This window comes from Temnothorax curvispinosus, unplaced genomic scaffold (assembly GCF_003070985.1).
Source record: "Temnothorax curvispinosus isolate PA1 unplaced genomic scaffold, ASM307098v1 QBEX01016327.1, whole genome shotgun sequence".
In the NCBI taxonomy this organism is placed as follows: domain Eukaryota; kingdom Metazoa; phylum Arthropoda; class Insecta; order Hymenoptera; family Formicidae; genus Temnothorax; species Temnothorax curvispinosus.
The window spans coordinates 158747-176516 of NW_020226107.1; the positions used below are offsets into that span (position 1 = coordinate 158747).

The 17770-nt window shown below is 35.4% G+C and overlaps 3 protein-coding genes across 4 annotated transcripts in view; 2 read left to right on the plus strand and 1 right to left on the minus strand.

Moving 5' to 3' along the window:
* The window catches only part of LOC112466539 (MAP kinase-activated protein kinase 2), a 28087-nt gene extending 18900 nt beyond the window's left edge, over positions 1 to 9187 (plus strand). For both annotated transcript variants that reach the window (XM_025034665.1, XM_025034664.1), the window contains 7 exons: positions 5101 to 5240; positions 5353 to 5417; positions 5500 to 5607; positions 5838 to 5936; positions 6025 to 6100; positions 6244 to 6454; positions 6542 to 9187. In XM_025034665.1, coding sequence (XP_024890433.1) covers positions 5101 to 5240; positions 5353 to 5417; positions 5500 to 5607; positions 5838 to 5936; positions 6025 to 6100; positions 6244 to 6454; positions 6542 to 6790 — 948 coding nt within the window. In that variant the 3' untranslated portion in view covers positions 6791 to 9187. The remainder of the gene's footprint in view (positions 1 to 5100; positions 5241 to 5352; positions 5418 to 5499; positions 5608 to 5837; positions 5937 to 6024; positions 6101 to 6243; positions 6455 to 6541) is intronic.
* Positions 9188 to 10747: 1560 nt separating this feature from the next.
* LOC112466538 (enhancer of mRNA-decapping protein 3) lies at positions 10748 to 14766 on the minus strand. Its single transcript, XM_025034663.1, has 6 exons — positions 14432 to 14766; positions 13749 to 13914; positions 12964 to 13202; positions 12735 to 12892; positions 12277 to 12528; positions 10748 to 11941 (listed from the first exon to the last, which is right to left on the minus strand). Exons 2-6 carry the CDS (start codon positions 13901 to 13903, stop codon positions 11351 to 11353), a joined length of 1395 nt encoding a protein of 464 aa, XP_024890431.1. The 5' UTR covers positions 13904 to 13914; positions 14432 to 14766; the 3' UTR covers positions 10748 to 11350.
* Positions 14767 to 15130: 364 nt separating this feature from the next.
* On the plus strand, positions 15131 to 17550 carry LOC112466540 (ubiquitin carboxyl-terminal hydrolase isozyme L5). Its single transcript, XM_025034666.1, has 6 exons — positions 15131 to 15234; positions 15565 to 15628; positions 16162 to 16267; positions 16509 to 16696; positions 16793 to 16990; positions 17116 to 17550. The coding sequence occupies exons 1-6, from the start codon at positions 15159 to 15161 to the stop codon at positions 17417 to 17419; spliced, it is 936 nt and encodes a 311-aa protein (XP_024890434.1). The 5' UTR covers positions 15131 to 15158; the 3' UTR covers positions 17420 to 17550.
* The last annotated feature ends 220 nt before the right edge of the window (positions 17551 to 17770 follow it).

Here is a 17770-nt window from a genome sequence, read left to right on the forward strand (position 1 = left end):
AATTCCTCGTTGTTGAATAATAGCAGCATCGAATGTGTAACGACGGAAATTGGCAGAATAATTGTCGACAGATAAATATAAGGAACTTATCAATTACACGTGACCGAAAATGTGCTCATTTTACGTAACTTCGATAAAAGATTTAATTGATGTTTTTTTTTAACACAAGATAAAAAAAGACTTCAGAATCACAAGTGGTAGGAATTAATTTCTTAATTGTTTTTATTTTATTATTTTTTATTAAAGTTTAAATAATAGTTTCTATCAGTAGTTCACGACAAATTGGTTTGAAATCGTCTTTTGCGTTCTTGACTGATATTCTAGGAACGAAAGTGTTGTAATTGATGATTATTATTATTACGTAACATTATAACCGTTCTTGTAGTAACCGCTTATTGCGTTAATCGGAATCACTTAAAGCAGTTAGAGATTTACGGACTGTTTATGCAGAATTCAATTTCATTGATTTATTATTCAGATATTTTGCAGATAAAAGATTCTTTGTAACTTTAATGATATTCTAAAAATAATTATCTTACTCATTATACGAATTTTGATAAAAGTGTCGTGATAAATATGACAGATCGATTTTTTTGATACAGTTTGGAGAAACCCAGCCTGACACGCGGACTAACTGTTTGAAATCATAGAAGGCTGTTACATCATGTATTAATGACTAATAGTTTATCTAACAAGTGTGTCCAACTAACACAGACGTTTCTTCATTGAAAGAATTCGCGCTGAAGCATCTTCGAAGCGTTCAACGTTGATTGAAATCAACCTTATCACCGATTCTATTTATATTATTCCAGTTATCGCAACGATCGATGCCGCGGGATTACATAACACATTGCGGAGTAACGCCACTGTTTAACTTCGCCAAGAATGACGACAATGCGTCCTACAGGATGTTTCCGCGACCCTGATTACAATACTTCCATATTCAAGAGGCTGTAAAGCCGAAATTTGCGTCACGTCGTTTTATCGCGGCATCAATATGTATTAGAATAAACTTAATAAGTTTCTTCGCAAATTTTGCAGATTGCATGAATCATCTTAGAGCTGTGCTAGATACCAGTTATCAATAACGCTTCCATTGTTCATTTTATCCTTTTTGTTTTTTAAAGCGGAGCGAGATAAGAGACAGAAGCGAGAATCGCTCGAATGTTACTTACAATTAACTTTAACTGACGTTTCTGTGAACGGCTCTTATAATTATAGCACGCCGCGGAATTACGTTTCGAGTTACGTGTGTATCGCAATGACATGGCGCACGCATCGACACGTGCAGTGACGTTATGTACACGAGGCCTCCGATGGCCTCGCGGCTTTTAACGCTCGGCTATTAAAAATTCAATATTTGTCGACGTCACGTCGCGGCCGTGTGTCGCGTCGTTTCGTCGCGAGCCAGTTTCTCACCGCTATACGAATTCGCTTCCCGTTGATTGACTGCCGGCTGTCAGCCGGCCAGCGTTTTCCTCTTGTCGGTCGTCACGCGTCGTTTTATACCCGAACGGTGTCTCGTTGAACACCGTTTTGCGGAAATCCTCGCGTTTGAAGCGTCATACATTCCCCATCGAGGGAAATACATCAAACTTTATATTTGCAATTTCCCCAAACGTTCGCGGATAAAATTACATGATTGACGTATATCTTTCCTAGGGGATTACATTGAAAAATATCGCCTGTATATTATCCCGAAAATAAAATAAGATCTATTTTTTGACTCGTCTTCGTAAATTTCTTCGTCTTTTCCTTGGGAACTAACAGTATTATTGCGATCAAGAATCCTACTTTCCGCTTTTCCTTTTGCAATGTACTATTGCGCGAGGGATTATAACGAAGCTGTTGCGTTTTGGTAAAAGAATATTAAAAGTTATTTAAACGATAATTATGACTGCACATTTTTATCACTCTTCAGCTATTATTTCTTTAATTATACTTTAATTATACAATTTCTTTAATTTCTAACTATATGTTATTTGTTTTAATGTTAATCTTATATTAAAAATCTATATTGTGCAATTTTTATTACACACACACATTTGAGTGCATTACTACTGAAGCAATAAAAGCAATAACGACGAAGGGACGCGGAGGAGGATCAAAGCCGTTTTGATACTTTGTTTCCAGGCGATTGACTTTTCCGTGACGGATGGAAAACTTTTCCAATTCCGCTTAACTGACACGTTGCTGCGTAACAGTCCGGATGGAACCGGGAAGGCGGATCGATCGTGCGTTTCCACGAGCGTGACGTCGTCGCGCTGCATCGGATTACGTTGTTGGCTTTTATAGTCAAGCGTGTAAAAGTCTCCGGGCGAGCGCGCACGGAGGAGAGACGTAGAACGACAAGCGTATACAATTTGATCTGTCGCCAAGAACCATCAGAATGACAATCCCGCGCGCGTCTCCATCCGTCTATTTCGCGCGGCAGGTATGACTTGCACGCGCCGTGAGGTGCTAATCTTATTAGCACAGCTCTGTTACGACGTCCGGTATTGGCCTCCGGCACGCGGTCGCTCCGGCATTTTTCTCTCACTAACACGCCTACCTAGCCCTACAAGGACAAACGGGATCGGCGGAAAAGCTTGGAAAATAAATGTTCTCCGTAAAATGTGCGAAGGTTTTTATTAGGAGAGAGCTTTTCAACTTAATTCGTTCATTTTTGTACACTTACTGATGGTAGCTTCGTTATTTTCGTGGCTTCAATAAATCTTGATCTAATTTTACGACCTATTCATCATAATTTCACGTACATTTAAACGTTTTTCGCATATATGAAACGAATAACACCAACACAAAATAAATATACAGAAGAGAAAGACGTAGAAATATTACCGCTCTAATTATAAGTACCGAAGACTGCACGATCATTACGCAAACGCGAATTTGAAGCGATCTATATAGCATATAAATTTGTTTATTAATTACGACGGATTTTCTAATTTACATTGATATATTTTGACACATGTATTGAAGTAGCTTTCTAACTTCAATTTTGTTATAACTCTTGATATGATTAATTTTGTTATAATTTTTATATGTTCAATTTTGCAAAACCTCTCGGGTAGCCCGTTGTGTGGTATCATTAGCTTTTCTCCTCTGTCACAACTCGCGCAACATTTTTCCGTTCGCTCTTATATATCGCTGATTCCGACGACCTTTGTTCCGGAATAGGTATATACGAATCTAAAGAAACCGGTTCTCCGACTCCGCGTTTCACTACCTCACGTTTCGCGTGCTCCGAATACCTTCGGATCGGCCAGACTACAAAAGCGCGAGCGGATCATCCTCTTCCGTTTTACCATAAATTTCGTCTCGCGATGTCTTGCATCGCGGGACGTTTCAACTTAAAATAAGTCGACTCTTTCAAGAGCTTTGACGCAACGATTCTATACCGCGCTATAATCGTGTTTCACGTTTGAGCCGTTTCAAGAAGCATCAAAAGCTTTTTCGAGAAATCCGCTTACGATGACGTGGCATCATCTGATTTCAATCCCCCACGTTGCAGCCGGATGTTTCAACTTGAAATAGAAAACTATAATATTTCCGAGCTTTCCATACAACAATGTCTGTGTGTGTGTATGTCAGCGTATATGATAATGCGTTAAACACTGCTAAACACGCCTGTGAAGCGTGCTCTTTGCCCTCGTCGCTCATTTCCACGTATAATATACTGCATAAATTAAACGGTACGTGGTATGTTAAGCGTCTCGAATCGGCGAGATCGCGGATGATGATGAATCGCTTGTGCCGCTTGATACACAAGTTTCTTTCCGGTGCACTTTAAGCGAGCGATAGCACCGGCTATTAGTTTTTCACCGCGTCACAATAGACGTCTGCGGTAATCGTCTGCGATAACTTGTACGATTGTCCGGGAAGATCGCGCCTCAAAAGGGCAATTGCGCGAGCAGGTCCGTTCAAGAGGAAAGGACTACGCTGCGTGTGAGTACACCGCGTGGTCGATCGCTAATAAATTTTGAATAGCAAGGCATACGATATGATTGACCAATCTGTTATTGTGCCATCAGCAACTTACGTGTCATTCACCTCCATATATAGAAGAAAACCGGTATTTTTACATATAACGAACTTGCTCGCACACGGAAATAATATATCTAATTTAAGCTCTAACGGTGACTTGATCAATTTAAAGCTAATCTTTTTTAAATTGAAGTAGCGTTAATAAGTGCGAAGCGTTATAAGTTATGAGCGATTAGAAATAAAGAGCTTTTTTCGAACTCTTGATGACTTCGGAATGCGATCAAGCGATATAATATTTAATAAAGTAAATATATAAGTTTAATATTTAAAAGAGAGAAACGTTTAAGTAGCAAGATAAATCTTGTCGCCAATTAAATCCGCACAGATTTGATTATTTCGGTACTTTAATTGAAGATTTGAAGATAATCGATATGATATTTAACACATATATTCGTCTCTGAAACGTGCTCTGAAAGCGATAAGATTCACCATTGTCGATATCTGTATCGAGTTTTTTGTTGCATGCATATATTATTCTTATATAATCTTATATAATCTATGTTTTAATATATTTCTTGTAATACTATTCATCATGACGACTTTTTTAAACAATTAACGCATTAGTTATGTAAGACATTGCGCATGTTCTGATACGGTTCGTAGTAGATAGGTCGATAGGTGGATGCGAAAAAGTCTTTATCTAGGAAATCCTCACGATGACGCCGCTTTTGTGCGACAAACACAGTGCGAGCTATGAGTCAAGTCTTTACCTGCCAGCTGCACGATGATCCACACGCAACGGAAACGCGATACGAATACTGATAATAATTTCGAAGCTACAAGTTATTTATCAAAATCATCGATAAATTTGCCAACCACGTTCAAATTGTCCGATGTCTATAATATTAATATTTTATTTTAACATATTTTAAGTATATTAAAAACTGCTTGTCGCTGATATAGTGAAAATTTATAATCATTAATATCTCACGATTTTTCCATGTTACATTCAGTAATAAAATTTAATGTTCTTCTTCTTTCTCTCATTTTTATGCAATTTAATGAGAGATTTCTGCTAAGGCAAGCATATTAAGCTAAACGGCACGTTATTTGCAGGTTCTGCATGACTGTGCAAAAGCGCGGAGAGAAGTCGAGCTTCACTGGAGGGCCTCAAATTGTAGGCACATAGTCCAAGTCAAGGATGTATATGAAAATTCCTATAGCGGGAACAAATGTCTACTGGTGGTCATGGAATGGTACGTAAGAAAGCGCAACACTTCAATGCGACTACGGCGCGGCGCGGGGCGGCGGCGTCATTTATCGCGAGCATGATTCTTCAGATTCACGTCCAACTCCTTTGTGTTTCAGCATGGAAGGCGGGGAGCTGTTTCAAAGGATACAGGATAGGCAAGACGGCGCTTTTACCGAAAGAGGTAAATAGCCTCGGCATTCGAATTCTGTCGAATTTTTCTATTTTTAGAAACTACTATAAATTTACTGTACGTTTCTTTGCAGAGGCGGCGCAAGTGATGTATGAGATCTGTGTCGCGGTGAAGCATCTACACGACATGAACATCACTCACAGGGATCTAAAGCCTGAGAATCTTTTATATTCCAAACCTGGTAAGAGAACATTCTACGTATGCCTCAAAGTACCATTTGCAAAGCACCAATATCATTTGTTTTTCTGCAAGGCGTGACAACTTGAAAACATTATTATCTGTCCACAACATTTTACGAGTTTAAGAGTTCGTATTATCTGCAGACTTTGAAGAGTTATAACTGTGTGAAGGCTATACGATAACTTATGTAAATAAAATAGCAAGATTAATATAGCATTTATGTACTTCCAGACATCACTGGAATCCTGAAACTCACCGACTTTGGATTTGCTAAAGAAACACATTTAAAAGACACACTACAGACGCCATGTTACACACCTTACTACGTCGGTAAGCTTTCGCATTTTATGCGAATACATACGTGTATAGCTGAAACTATAAAATTAACATCTAATCTGTTTTAATATTTTATTTTTAGCCCCGGAAGTTTTAGGACCAGAAAAATATGACAAGAGCTGTGATATTTGGTCATTGGGAGTAATTATGTACATATTGTGAGTATGCTTCCATGTACCTTCAACAGTTATTTTATATTAATAGCTAATTTTTTTCTGCTGTGATATAGAGCACGCTCAATCCTTCATGATCCTCGTCATCTTGTTAATTAATTATAATTAAAGTTACACATTATTCCTAGATTGTGCGGCTTTCCACCATTCTACAGCAACCATGGATTGGCAATCTCGCCTGGAATGAAAAAGAGGATCCGATTAGGACAATACGACTTTCCCTCTCCGGAATGGTCGAACGTGAGTCAGGAAGCTAAGAACCTTATCAAGGGTATGCTGTGTATAGATCCAGCGGAAAGGCTTCAGATCGACGCTGTGATGCGCAACAACTGGATTGCCGTAAGAACATACTTTATAAAAAGATTTCGCTCTTATCGTGAATTTTCTCCGTAACATATCTTTTCAAAAGCCACTTGTTTCGCATAGAAATATATGGAAGTACCCGCCACTCCCTTACACACCGGACGCGTTTTGCGGGAGGGAGAGGAAATGTGGCCGGAAGTGCAAGAGGAAATGACGCGATCGCTGGCAACAATGCGCGTCGACTATGACACGGCCTGTCTGAAGCAGCTCGATCACACGAACAATCCCTTATTGAATAAACGAAGGCGCGCGAAACAGTCCGCGAACAACGCGACAGTCCCTACGCCCGCCAGCCCTACGCCCGCCTCCTAGGAAGAGGATACTGTCAGAACCAGACGGAACTGGACTTGTTTTCTGCGGAGGTGCGTCAGATACAGCGTGGTCACAACGAGGATCGTTTTCTGACTGTTGCATTTTAAGAAGCGAAAGAAATTCCGAAGTAGAGTAGTATCGAAGGGCACCTAAATCACGTAATGCGTCGCACGATTTGCGCTTATCGGCGTCCGAGTAATTAGGTGTGAGGTCAATTTTACTAGAGCGGTAATAATAACACGCGCAACGAGGACAATATTGCCCCAGCGAATGCAAGTAAGCGATGCCTTTTTAACTATCGAACGATATCAGTCTTTCTGAAATTGTAAATTTTAAAAATATGTAGGCTACATTAAATTACAAAATTGAGCAACCACTTGTAAAACGTGGAAGGGCAAACATTATTAATGCCAAGCATTAATGTTACATGTTTGTCGTTAGTTCAATTTCTGTCAAATGTAGTAATTGTCATTGTTCGAATATAATGGCCTTTATATAGAGGCACTAAATAGAAATAGTCAATGAACAAACGATACTGCTGAATGTGTCTTTGATCAAACGTAATGGATCGTACTGGAATATTTAATATTGATATTTGAAATATCTGCATCTATATGATAACGAGAGTTAAGAAAAAGAGAAAGTTTCTCAGTAAAACCTCATTGCTATTATATTCATTGACAGGAACGAATATAAAGCTATATACTTGTTATCTCGAAAAAGGGTCGAGAGATATGTATATCAAAAATCCGTTATCTTCAACAACTGAGAGTCGATTTTAGGGCTGATAAATAGTAACTGGCTTTTACTGTCTTATGTTATTGATTCAAAAACATAAAAAAACTATTATAATATCATCGAGCCAGTAATCGTTCTTATATTCTGTACACATACATATATTCTAACATAGGCGCCGAGAAAAAAATTTTTTTGCTTATTATATATAATCAAAACAACATGGGATTATTATATATAATCTCCAAACACAAATATAATAATGATGTAAAGATTATTATTTATCCGTAGGCTATTAAGACTAGCTATAGGAATAGTTGCTCATACACTTATCATTTCTAAAAAAAAATAATTTGCTGCCATTGGGTAATCAGGTGTGCATCATATTTACGTGTATCATCGAATTTATAACACATTACGACATTCACGTAATTGTCCGTTGACCGTCCAAGCCTGTTTTAAATATATGTATTAAATTTTCATAATTATTACCTCGATTCAATAAGATTTTTTATCCTATTTTTACTGATGTAATTAATTATATAATTTAGACATTGGATTATTTGTATTCTAATATCAATTATATCTCTAATATTTTCAGTATATATCTTTAATTATGTTTACGTATATTTGCACTCTGTTTTTAAGATTTACAAGTAATTACAACGATATGCTTGAGGCTGAGTACAGTTAAATGATTTGAATCTTTTTATTTAAGTCACGAATGCTATGAAGCTGATTTTAGTCGGAAGCGATCGAGTGTTACGAATTAAGATAAGTATGGACGATGTCCCTACATCGTTAAAAATACAAAAAATAGTAGATGGATGGAAACTGTATATATTTCTACTTAATTATTCGAGAATATTGTGTCTATGATTGCGTAGATGTGTCGTTAAAGATTCATAGAAATGAAATAAAATATTAGTCTATGTATTTTCAGTATCATAGTTATATAGCGCGATATTCTATGATATGATCAATGGCTGGTAAATCCGAAAAAAAGAGGAGTTCCATGTGCCTATAATTTCAATCGAACAAGATCATATTACAAATACATTCTAGAATAGTAGGAAAAGTATCACTAAAATATATAATATAAAATATCGCAAAAGAAGTATATAGTTACTTAACATTTTAAAAGACAGTCATTTTCTGCGCGCATCTAAAATGATTAGCCTATAGACGTGAGAGATATATTCGTACAGAATTTATATAAGAAAAATAATTATTCAAAAATTCCAGAGATTGAAATATATTGTGTATGGATAACATAGTTTTTAATTATATAGAGCATACACAGTTCCTCGTGTTCTACATTGATCAATTAACTCGCCCTAATCGTGAATAATGAAATAGAAAATGCATATACGCTAGTTCAATTTCAAACATTACAACGAATTCAGTAGCAAGATATTTTTATAACAAGTCAAGGTTCGCGTTGATCTGTATTTACAAAAATTGACAATAACTGCAAAAATAAATCTTAACTCTCATACCATTGCTACTTCGTCACTTACGCAATTACAATTCTCTGTATCACAGCGGTAAAATCATGTATTTTTAACACGTGACGGCGCTGTAAATTTCCATAGACTGTAACATAGAAATATGTAATGATGTTAAAAGTAAAAAAATTACAGAAGCTATTTTATATCTATATTATTATTTTTTATTAGTTCCTTCTCTTATCGAGAACTCATTTGTTTTATTACACAGAAATATTCCATTATCTTGTACTTTATTACTTATTTAATATATCATTTAAGACAAGATAATTTTTAATGACTATACACCCTCTGTATGGGACACCAGCTCAAAATCATAATTGCTATTATACAAATCATTATCAGATATAATTAAATTAACATTGATAGAAATTCAATGTATGTCATGTTCATCATTGTTCATATAGTTTATAAAATTTTATGGTTTATATCTAAGCTTTTAAAATTAATACTTTTTATTTCTAAATTAATGAAATAGACATTGGAAATAGACAAGAAAATTATATATTCGTGAAAATTACACATATTATATTTCTTTCGTACTCGTATTTATAATTCATAGAGATAATAAAGTTTAACATAATTTGTGAATTACTGAATTAGATATCTATTTTGCCGGTATACAATTATCAACTGTTTAAAATAATTATTTGACCAACGTATAATTATTAATTTTAGGACTCAATTATTAAATGTTAATTATTAACATAACCATAATAATCATTACTTATTTAATCATTATTATCTCAAATGTGTCTTATATAACAAATGTATACTTCCAAATAAATCCATTTAAAACGTTGAAATGCGTTTCATAATATTTACTAATTTAGTCCATTTAAAAATGGGTACGAATTGCGGGATTATTTAATATCGATATTATTTAACATCGGGGTATGCGAGAAACTATTATATTGCGTAGATTTCTATATTTACAATGATCCCATAAATGCATGATCGTTGAAAGCACATACCACACTTGATTACAAACTGTTGAAAAAGAAATCAGTACAAAAGAGAACACAATTAAGTTTTAACTTATACTTTATACAACGCTGGAGATATCGTTATATGTGCGTTACAATAATTTCAATACGCCTATATCTTGCTATTATAATCGCTGTACCGGAACATAAGTGGTGAACATAAAGTGAAATAATATTCAGTATCTATGTATACGAAGTATCTATGCTTACCGAATAAAGTAATAAATGTAGATGTGCATAAAGTATAAAACTGTTGTCAATCGGCTAATTGATCAAATAGAAATGCTAAGTAAGTGCGCGTCTCGCGCGTATATTCTAAAGCCCCTTGCACAATAGGCGATAGCGATAGCGATAGCGACAGCGACAGGTTGCCGACAAAGCTATACCTTTGTCGGCAACTTTGTCGCAGTCGCTATCGCCTATTGTGTAAGGGGCTTTAATGATTACATAAATAGTACGTTACAAATTATTAAAAATATACAAAGACTTTTTCTCTCGTGTGCGAGTCACCATTTGATCTTCTCATTTGTTAGCTGTAATTTTTCTATGCCAAGTAAGTGCTTTACAGTGCTTACAGTGATTCTAATACGCTTACAAGATTCTCATCGCTTAAATTTATCGATCGGAAAACATTAAGACAATTCTAATTACGAGGATTTATTGCAATATAATTTCTGTATACCCTTTCTTATTCATTAATAGAAATTTTGATATTAACTATACATATATGTGTGGTGTGACACGCGCGCGTGTGCGCGAAGCACAATGTAATTTTTATCCAATTGTATCAAATACATATTTAATGATACTCATGTGCATCGATGCAAAATCGTGCTGCTACACATGGAGTTATATCCGTAAAGAAGGAATCTATATATTTATACCCTTTTCCTAGGAGGGGTATGTCGTTTATATCTGGAGCAATAGTGATTCTATCTCATATTAATAAAACGGTGCCCTTTCACAGCTTCACAGACAAAATATCTAGTTTTCTTTACCTATAGTGCATAATGCTCAATCAAGATTTTAAAATACAGCTTTTGAAGTATTACAATATCGGAAATAGTATGCATTGTGTCATCCGCGGATACCGTGCAATTAATGTGAAAAGTATTATGGTACACCATGGGCTTTCTTTGTCTCTCTCTCTCTTTTTTTCCCTAAAAGTTCATCTAAAAGTTTATATCAAACGCCAAACTATATATAAACTCTTTGTTACTTAGTGGGCTCCGGAAGTAAAATATATTTCCCTGTATACGAGGTTTACAAATCGCGCATGATAAAACGGAGGCGTCTATTCAAAAAGACACGACGTGATCCTTAAAAATTTGCTAAGAGTTATTGGAATGTAGAGGAATTACGAATTTAGGTCCGAACGGCGATTTATACGTGATGCCGACGTCGGAGTACACCTTGTTTGGCAACGCGAGATTGCACAGGTACAATCTGCCGTTGTCGACGCTGTGCGACAGCGGTAGGGCACCCAACAGGCTGAATTTACTGGGTATACCCGGTGTACCCGTCGCCGGTGGTTCGATAGCCAGCACGGGCGCTCGATTACTCTGGAAACATCTCGCTATTGGAGTAATCATTCTAGGCGAATCCTCGTCGCAGAGCGCTACAATTATCAGATCCACCGTTGGTAGATTCCTGACCTTGGTCTCTACCTTGTTCCCCGTTAACCTGTATAGCGACAGCTCCTGCAGGAGAAATACATCTTCCGTATTCTCCAAGAATACGATCGTCTTCACACCGTGACTGGACAATTGCCGGGCGCAGTTGATACCCGCGGCGCCGGAACGATGCGGTCCACACAGCGCGACCACAGTGGGCCACTGATGCGCATTATTCGGATTCAACCGATGACTTCCGCCCAACAGCTGTAAGGTAAGTTCAGCACCGGCGCGACCGAGCAGTTCCACCTATCAAAGAAAGCACAGTGGCGATAAAACTATTAAATAAAAAATTAGAATGAAAATAGAATTAGATAAAAAAATAGAATAAAAACAATTTGGATACATATATATATAAGCGCTTATGTAAAAAGGTGGCGCGTCAGCTATATCTTGAAAATTCCTTTTTAATTATTTTCTAATCAGAGTAAATATGTTCCATCAATATATACTTATATTTATTTAAATGTATTGCATCTCAAAACTGGATTGATATTGTTTGTATGTAGAATCTCTAGAATTATCTCTCTTTCTCCTAGTTTGATATTAGCAGAAATAATTCGAAAAATAATATCAATACGAACCCTGCGTTCCCAACTTATTCCCAATCTATCTGCCGCACCTATTAACTGCCGATGTAGGTTGAGAGTGATGCTGGGAATTACTAGACCGTTGTCTGTAACATATTCCTTTTCACCACGACAAGGCACCACAATCTGTCTAAGTACTGTAGGCTCGGATACAAGAATATTTTCGTCAGGCCGGTAGATACCTCGATTGCTTTCCGACTGCCTAACGATATCCGGCTTCAAAGAGTTTATTTCTTGCCACACAGCCTGCAAGAGACCAATCATATAATTATAATAAAATAACCTTACCCAGTGAACACAATGCCTCAAATTGGGACAGATGTCATTAAGACCCTGATTTGAGACAGGCATGCTGTTTGGGTTACAAGCAATATATATCACTTCAAATTTTCTCTTTAATATAAATAAATAATTAATAAATAAATATTCTTTAAAAAGCAATAAAACTCAACCTCTTTATTGAACAATGCTAAATTCTTTTCGAAATCAAAGTCCTGCTGTAGGGACTGATCAATCGGAGTACCAAAGGTATGTTCATCCCTTTCTAGTGCTCTTTGCCTGTGAGTTAATTTTTTTGGGATTGATTTGTTGTAAGACGCATTATTTTCGACTGTAACAATATTGTTGCATTAATATGACACACATATGGTAGGCGTAAATATATAAATCATATATGCGTACTTGGAGGTATTTTCCCATTAGGAGTCTGCTCCACTTGCTGCTGGTTAGGTTCCGCAGGCTTTTTGAAATTCGTCTGCGTCTGAGAACTTCCCGCTTGCACCGCATTTGAAACGCATTCTGAAATAGATCGCCCGACCCTTTTCGCAATCGGTCTCTTTACAATCACCTTACTGTGCGTATCATTCACATTTCCTGCTTCCTCGTTTGATATAATCTTAAGATTCTGTATATCCTTCACACTGCAATAATATAATTAATACATTAGCTAAGATGTTATATAGAATGTTGGATAACTTAATGCTAGGGCAATTGTCTGTAAAAAATCTGTTACGAAAAATATGAGTTTGATTACCACCTAGATTATATGTATATACAACACTAAATTTCAAGTGCGAGAATATTTGACTTTGACAGAAACAAGGGATAAACAAATCGCTGTATTGTGTCATTTCTTGAAGGACAGGATAATAATAAGTAATTTTAAACACACAAGCTTTAGTCTTCCAAAATGGAAGTTGGGCAATGGATTTTATACAAATTCTTTTTTACAAAGACAATAACTGTAATGAAACCGACATGGAAGTTTTGGCTCATCTAGGGCTATGACGCAATGAGATACATAAATAATATATCAATTTATGCATTGATTTAAATTGAATTTAGCTTTATTTCAGTCTATTTAAGTTCAATGTAACTAAAAATAAATTTATTTGAATTTACTGAAATTCTACATATACATATAGAATTTCTCTATTATTTCTCATGGTCTACAATGAGAAACTTACCTCAAGCTAACAATGGAAGAAGTATGAGGCATGCCATTGCAAAATGCTTTAGCCAGGGTCAAACTGTCCTCATTTAGATCGATAATCTTACCCTGGTAAGCAACATCGTCGATACACTTCACCGAAACTGTACAACCCAGAAACTGTTCGGACATCTTGCCTGAAACTGAAATATGAAAGTCAAACCCCGCAGGCTTCCGTAATTATTCACAATATAAATTACAATCCTGCTTGATAACGACATCGCTAATCAAATGAGGAAAAATCACGCGTAATTAAAAATTATGACAAAATTTGTGGTAATTCGCTACAATTAACGTGATTAATTCATTGTTCGATAATGTATGATTACGAGCCAATGTATTGCAATCAACAACAATGAAATATATGATAATGAAAATTATAATGGATAACGGAGTCCCAAATGCATCATTTTATACATAAAACCCAGACTGCAATAGTGTTAATGTATAGATAAGGCTATTCTCTTAAACTTAAGATTTATGTAAATACAGCGTGTAACGTTAATAAATGAAAATTGATAAATGCAAAGGCAGGAGTAAAATAATTATCAGTTCCAAGTACCATTAAAAAAAAAAACTCCACTTTCAAAGTTGTTGCTTGTATGAGGTTAAAAGCGGTGCGACGTTACCGAAGAATTAAGGCGTACGTTATTTACGTACCTGAATCGACGGCGGTAGAGATAAAGACGATTAAACAACGGGGAAAGAGTAAATCGCGACGACGCAGCGATAATCGCACTTAATTGTTGCGCACTATTCCTGCGATTTGGCGTGCGGCATCGGAACGAATCGCCACCCCGTATGTCGGCTCGTATCGTCGTATACCTCCGGCTACCTCGCACACATATTGTGTGCGTGACTATGATTTTTTCCTTCGTACTCCGTTCTCCGACCGTGAAGATTCTTGAACGTTTTTCTCGCGACGTTCGTGTAGCCTCGCGAGGCGAACAAATCCGTAATTATAAACAACAAGCCGAAATTTATACGAGCTGGCAAAATGTAAATATTATTTACGGTTTACGCGTCGGACGTACCGACCGTCAATATTGTTTCCCGCGATCCCGAAAAAGATGACTTAAAAGATATGTTGAAACGATGTCTTAACGACGCCATAAATCAGAACGTATTTCTGACAGTTTTAGAAGGTGTTTTTAAAACTTTGAAATCTCTCAAAATGACTTTAAAATGTCATAATGTTCAGCAGGAACCTATTATACCGACGAAATTTTCCGTCAAAAATGGTACTGGGATTCGTCCGCAGAACGTTGCGAATTTTGCCACGGAGTGGCGCGGCAGTTTATCCGAATTTTTCGTACATACACAATCTTTGCTGTATTATCTACGTGACAGTCGTGACTCGTGACACGTTTGTGACAGTGTATAAAATATGGCAGACTCGGCAGGAAATTGGTGTCTCATCGAGAGCGATCCTGGCGTTTTTACTGAATTGATTAAAGAATTCGGCAAGTTATATTTCTAATTTTTATTCCCTGTAATATTGTACTGTGTTCTTTGCTTGCATTATTTTTGGCGTTACCCGAATTAGGCGATGCTCCAGTGGAAAGCGTTTGTCATGCGAATGAAGCTCCTGCACATGATATATGTAATATATATGTAATTTATATATATATTATATATATATATGATTTGATGATTAAAAACTGTGATTATTCAATTTCACAGAGACATTTTTTCGATCAATTCTTCAATTCCTCAATTTTTCGATTTTTCAATTCTCAACCCTTTAAACTCAATTGTTAAGTGGAATATTATCTATTATTTTATTTACGAAGGTGTCAAAGGCGCACAAGTGGAAGAATTATGGAGTTTGGATGATGACCAGTTCAATGACTTGAAGTAAGTTTATTTTGGGTGCTTTTCATTTAGTGACACATATCGACACAAATGACGTTCTATCTTTCTCGGCATTCAATAAATAACAAAGACAGAACGACACTTGTGTCGACTTGTGTCAGTAAATAGAATGCAGCTTTTGTGCAATACTTATAGGAAATTTGTTTTTTATCGCATTGGAATGCATCAGGACTTTCCTCCTGGCTTTTGCTAAATTTCAAATATATACTTGTTTTATTTTAAGTAAAGAAAATGTACACTGCGCTTATAAGAAACAGGTTTAATCAATAAAATTATGTTATCTGAAAGATATCTGCAAATTAGATATATTCTGTATAATTAATGTTTTCACTTGCTATCAAGTTATATTTTTCTTCAGACTTGCTTTTCTTTAGATATACAAGATAAGAGACATAGATACATAGATAAAAAGGAAAAAAGTCAATAATTTTGACGAGATTAGTATCTGTTATTTTTGTAGATTAAATTTTACCATTTTTCAAACTCAAATTTGTTATAAATTTCTTCTTTTGCAGACCTATTCACGGCTTAATATTTTTATTTAAATGGGTACAAGACGATGAATTATCAGGAAATATTGTGCAAGACAGTAGATTGGATAAAATATTCTTTGCGAAACAGGTATGTAAAGTGTAAAATATATATCTAGTAAGTATATCTTAAATAGATATGCTATAATAACTGGGAAAGTAAATTAAAAATTGTTAATTATTCATTAACTTTGTACTTCATAAAAATATAAAAGAATTAAAATATATTGAAATATTTGACATATAATGACAGATCGTATTATTATTTAATCCTACGTTATGTGGGATAATTAACAAATACTATTTATAAAATAATAACATTTAATTTGTAGGTGATAAACAATGCCTGCGCGACGCAAGCGATATTGAGCGTTTTATTAAATTGTAAGCATGGAGACATATCTCTAGGACCAAACTTAGAAGAATTTAAAAACTTCTGTCAAAGTTTTGATGCAAATATGCGCGGACTTGCACTTAGTAATTCCGATGTTATAAGGGAAGTGCATAATTCCTTCTCCAGGTATTTAGTACATATGCTTTTTAACTAACAAATATTGTTTTGCTAAAAAAAGTGTCACATTTTGTACTGTACATATTGTATATACTGAAATTTTAGACAGTCCTTATTTGAATACGACTCGAAGCAAGCTTCTAAAGATGACGATGTGTTTCATTTTGTGAGTTATATTCCGATCGATGGTCGTCTATACGAGTTAGACGGGTTGAAAGACGGGCCAATTGATTTAGGCCCGTGTCCGGTAGGGGAACAATGGGTACAAGCTGCGAAACCTATAATTCAAAAGCGGATAAACAAGTAAGTTGCGAAAAATAACTTTCTCATTAATTTATCTTGTATACACGTAGATAAATCTTATGATGTATCATTATATGTGTTGCTTATCAACTGCGTGGGATAAAAGTGAAAATGATTATAAACAGGTATAACGAAGGCGAAATTCATTTCAATCTGATGGCTATAGTGACAGATAGAAAAACTTTATACGAAAGGCAGAAGGCCAATGTTTGCGATCCTGAAGAATTAGAACGTCTGCAGGCCTTAATTGAGGAAGAGATCAGAAAGTCGAAAAGATATCAAATAGAGAACATTAGACGGAAGCATAATTATTTACCACTCATCATGGAACTTTTGAAGATTCTCGCGAAGGAAGGCAAGCTTGTACCTTTGTATCAAAAAGCAAAAGAGAAAGCACTTGAGAAAGAGTCAAAGAAAAATAAGGTTTAAATTTAAGCGAAATCAGGAAAAATATTATAAACCAAAATAATTGGTATTTGTGTTGGTGTAGCAAAGAGGCAAAAATAAGTCATTGTATCAATCCTTTTTTCTTTTTAATAAAACAGCTATTGCTTAATAAATTTTTGTGCTTTCCTTAAAAACAGCTTAAAGTAACACATTTAGAGTAATATTGCGTTATATTTTTATAAGTATTGATTTAATATTACCTATGTAAAGTATAGTTTAAAAAAAATAGTTTAAAAAATTGTAATTTAAATATAAAAAAGTATAATTGTTTATTATAAATTGTTTAATATTTTTATATTATTTATAATTTTATAATTTCACAAGTTAACTATC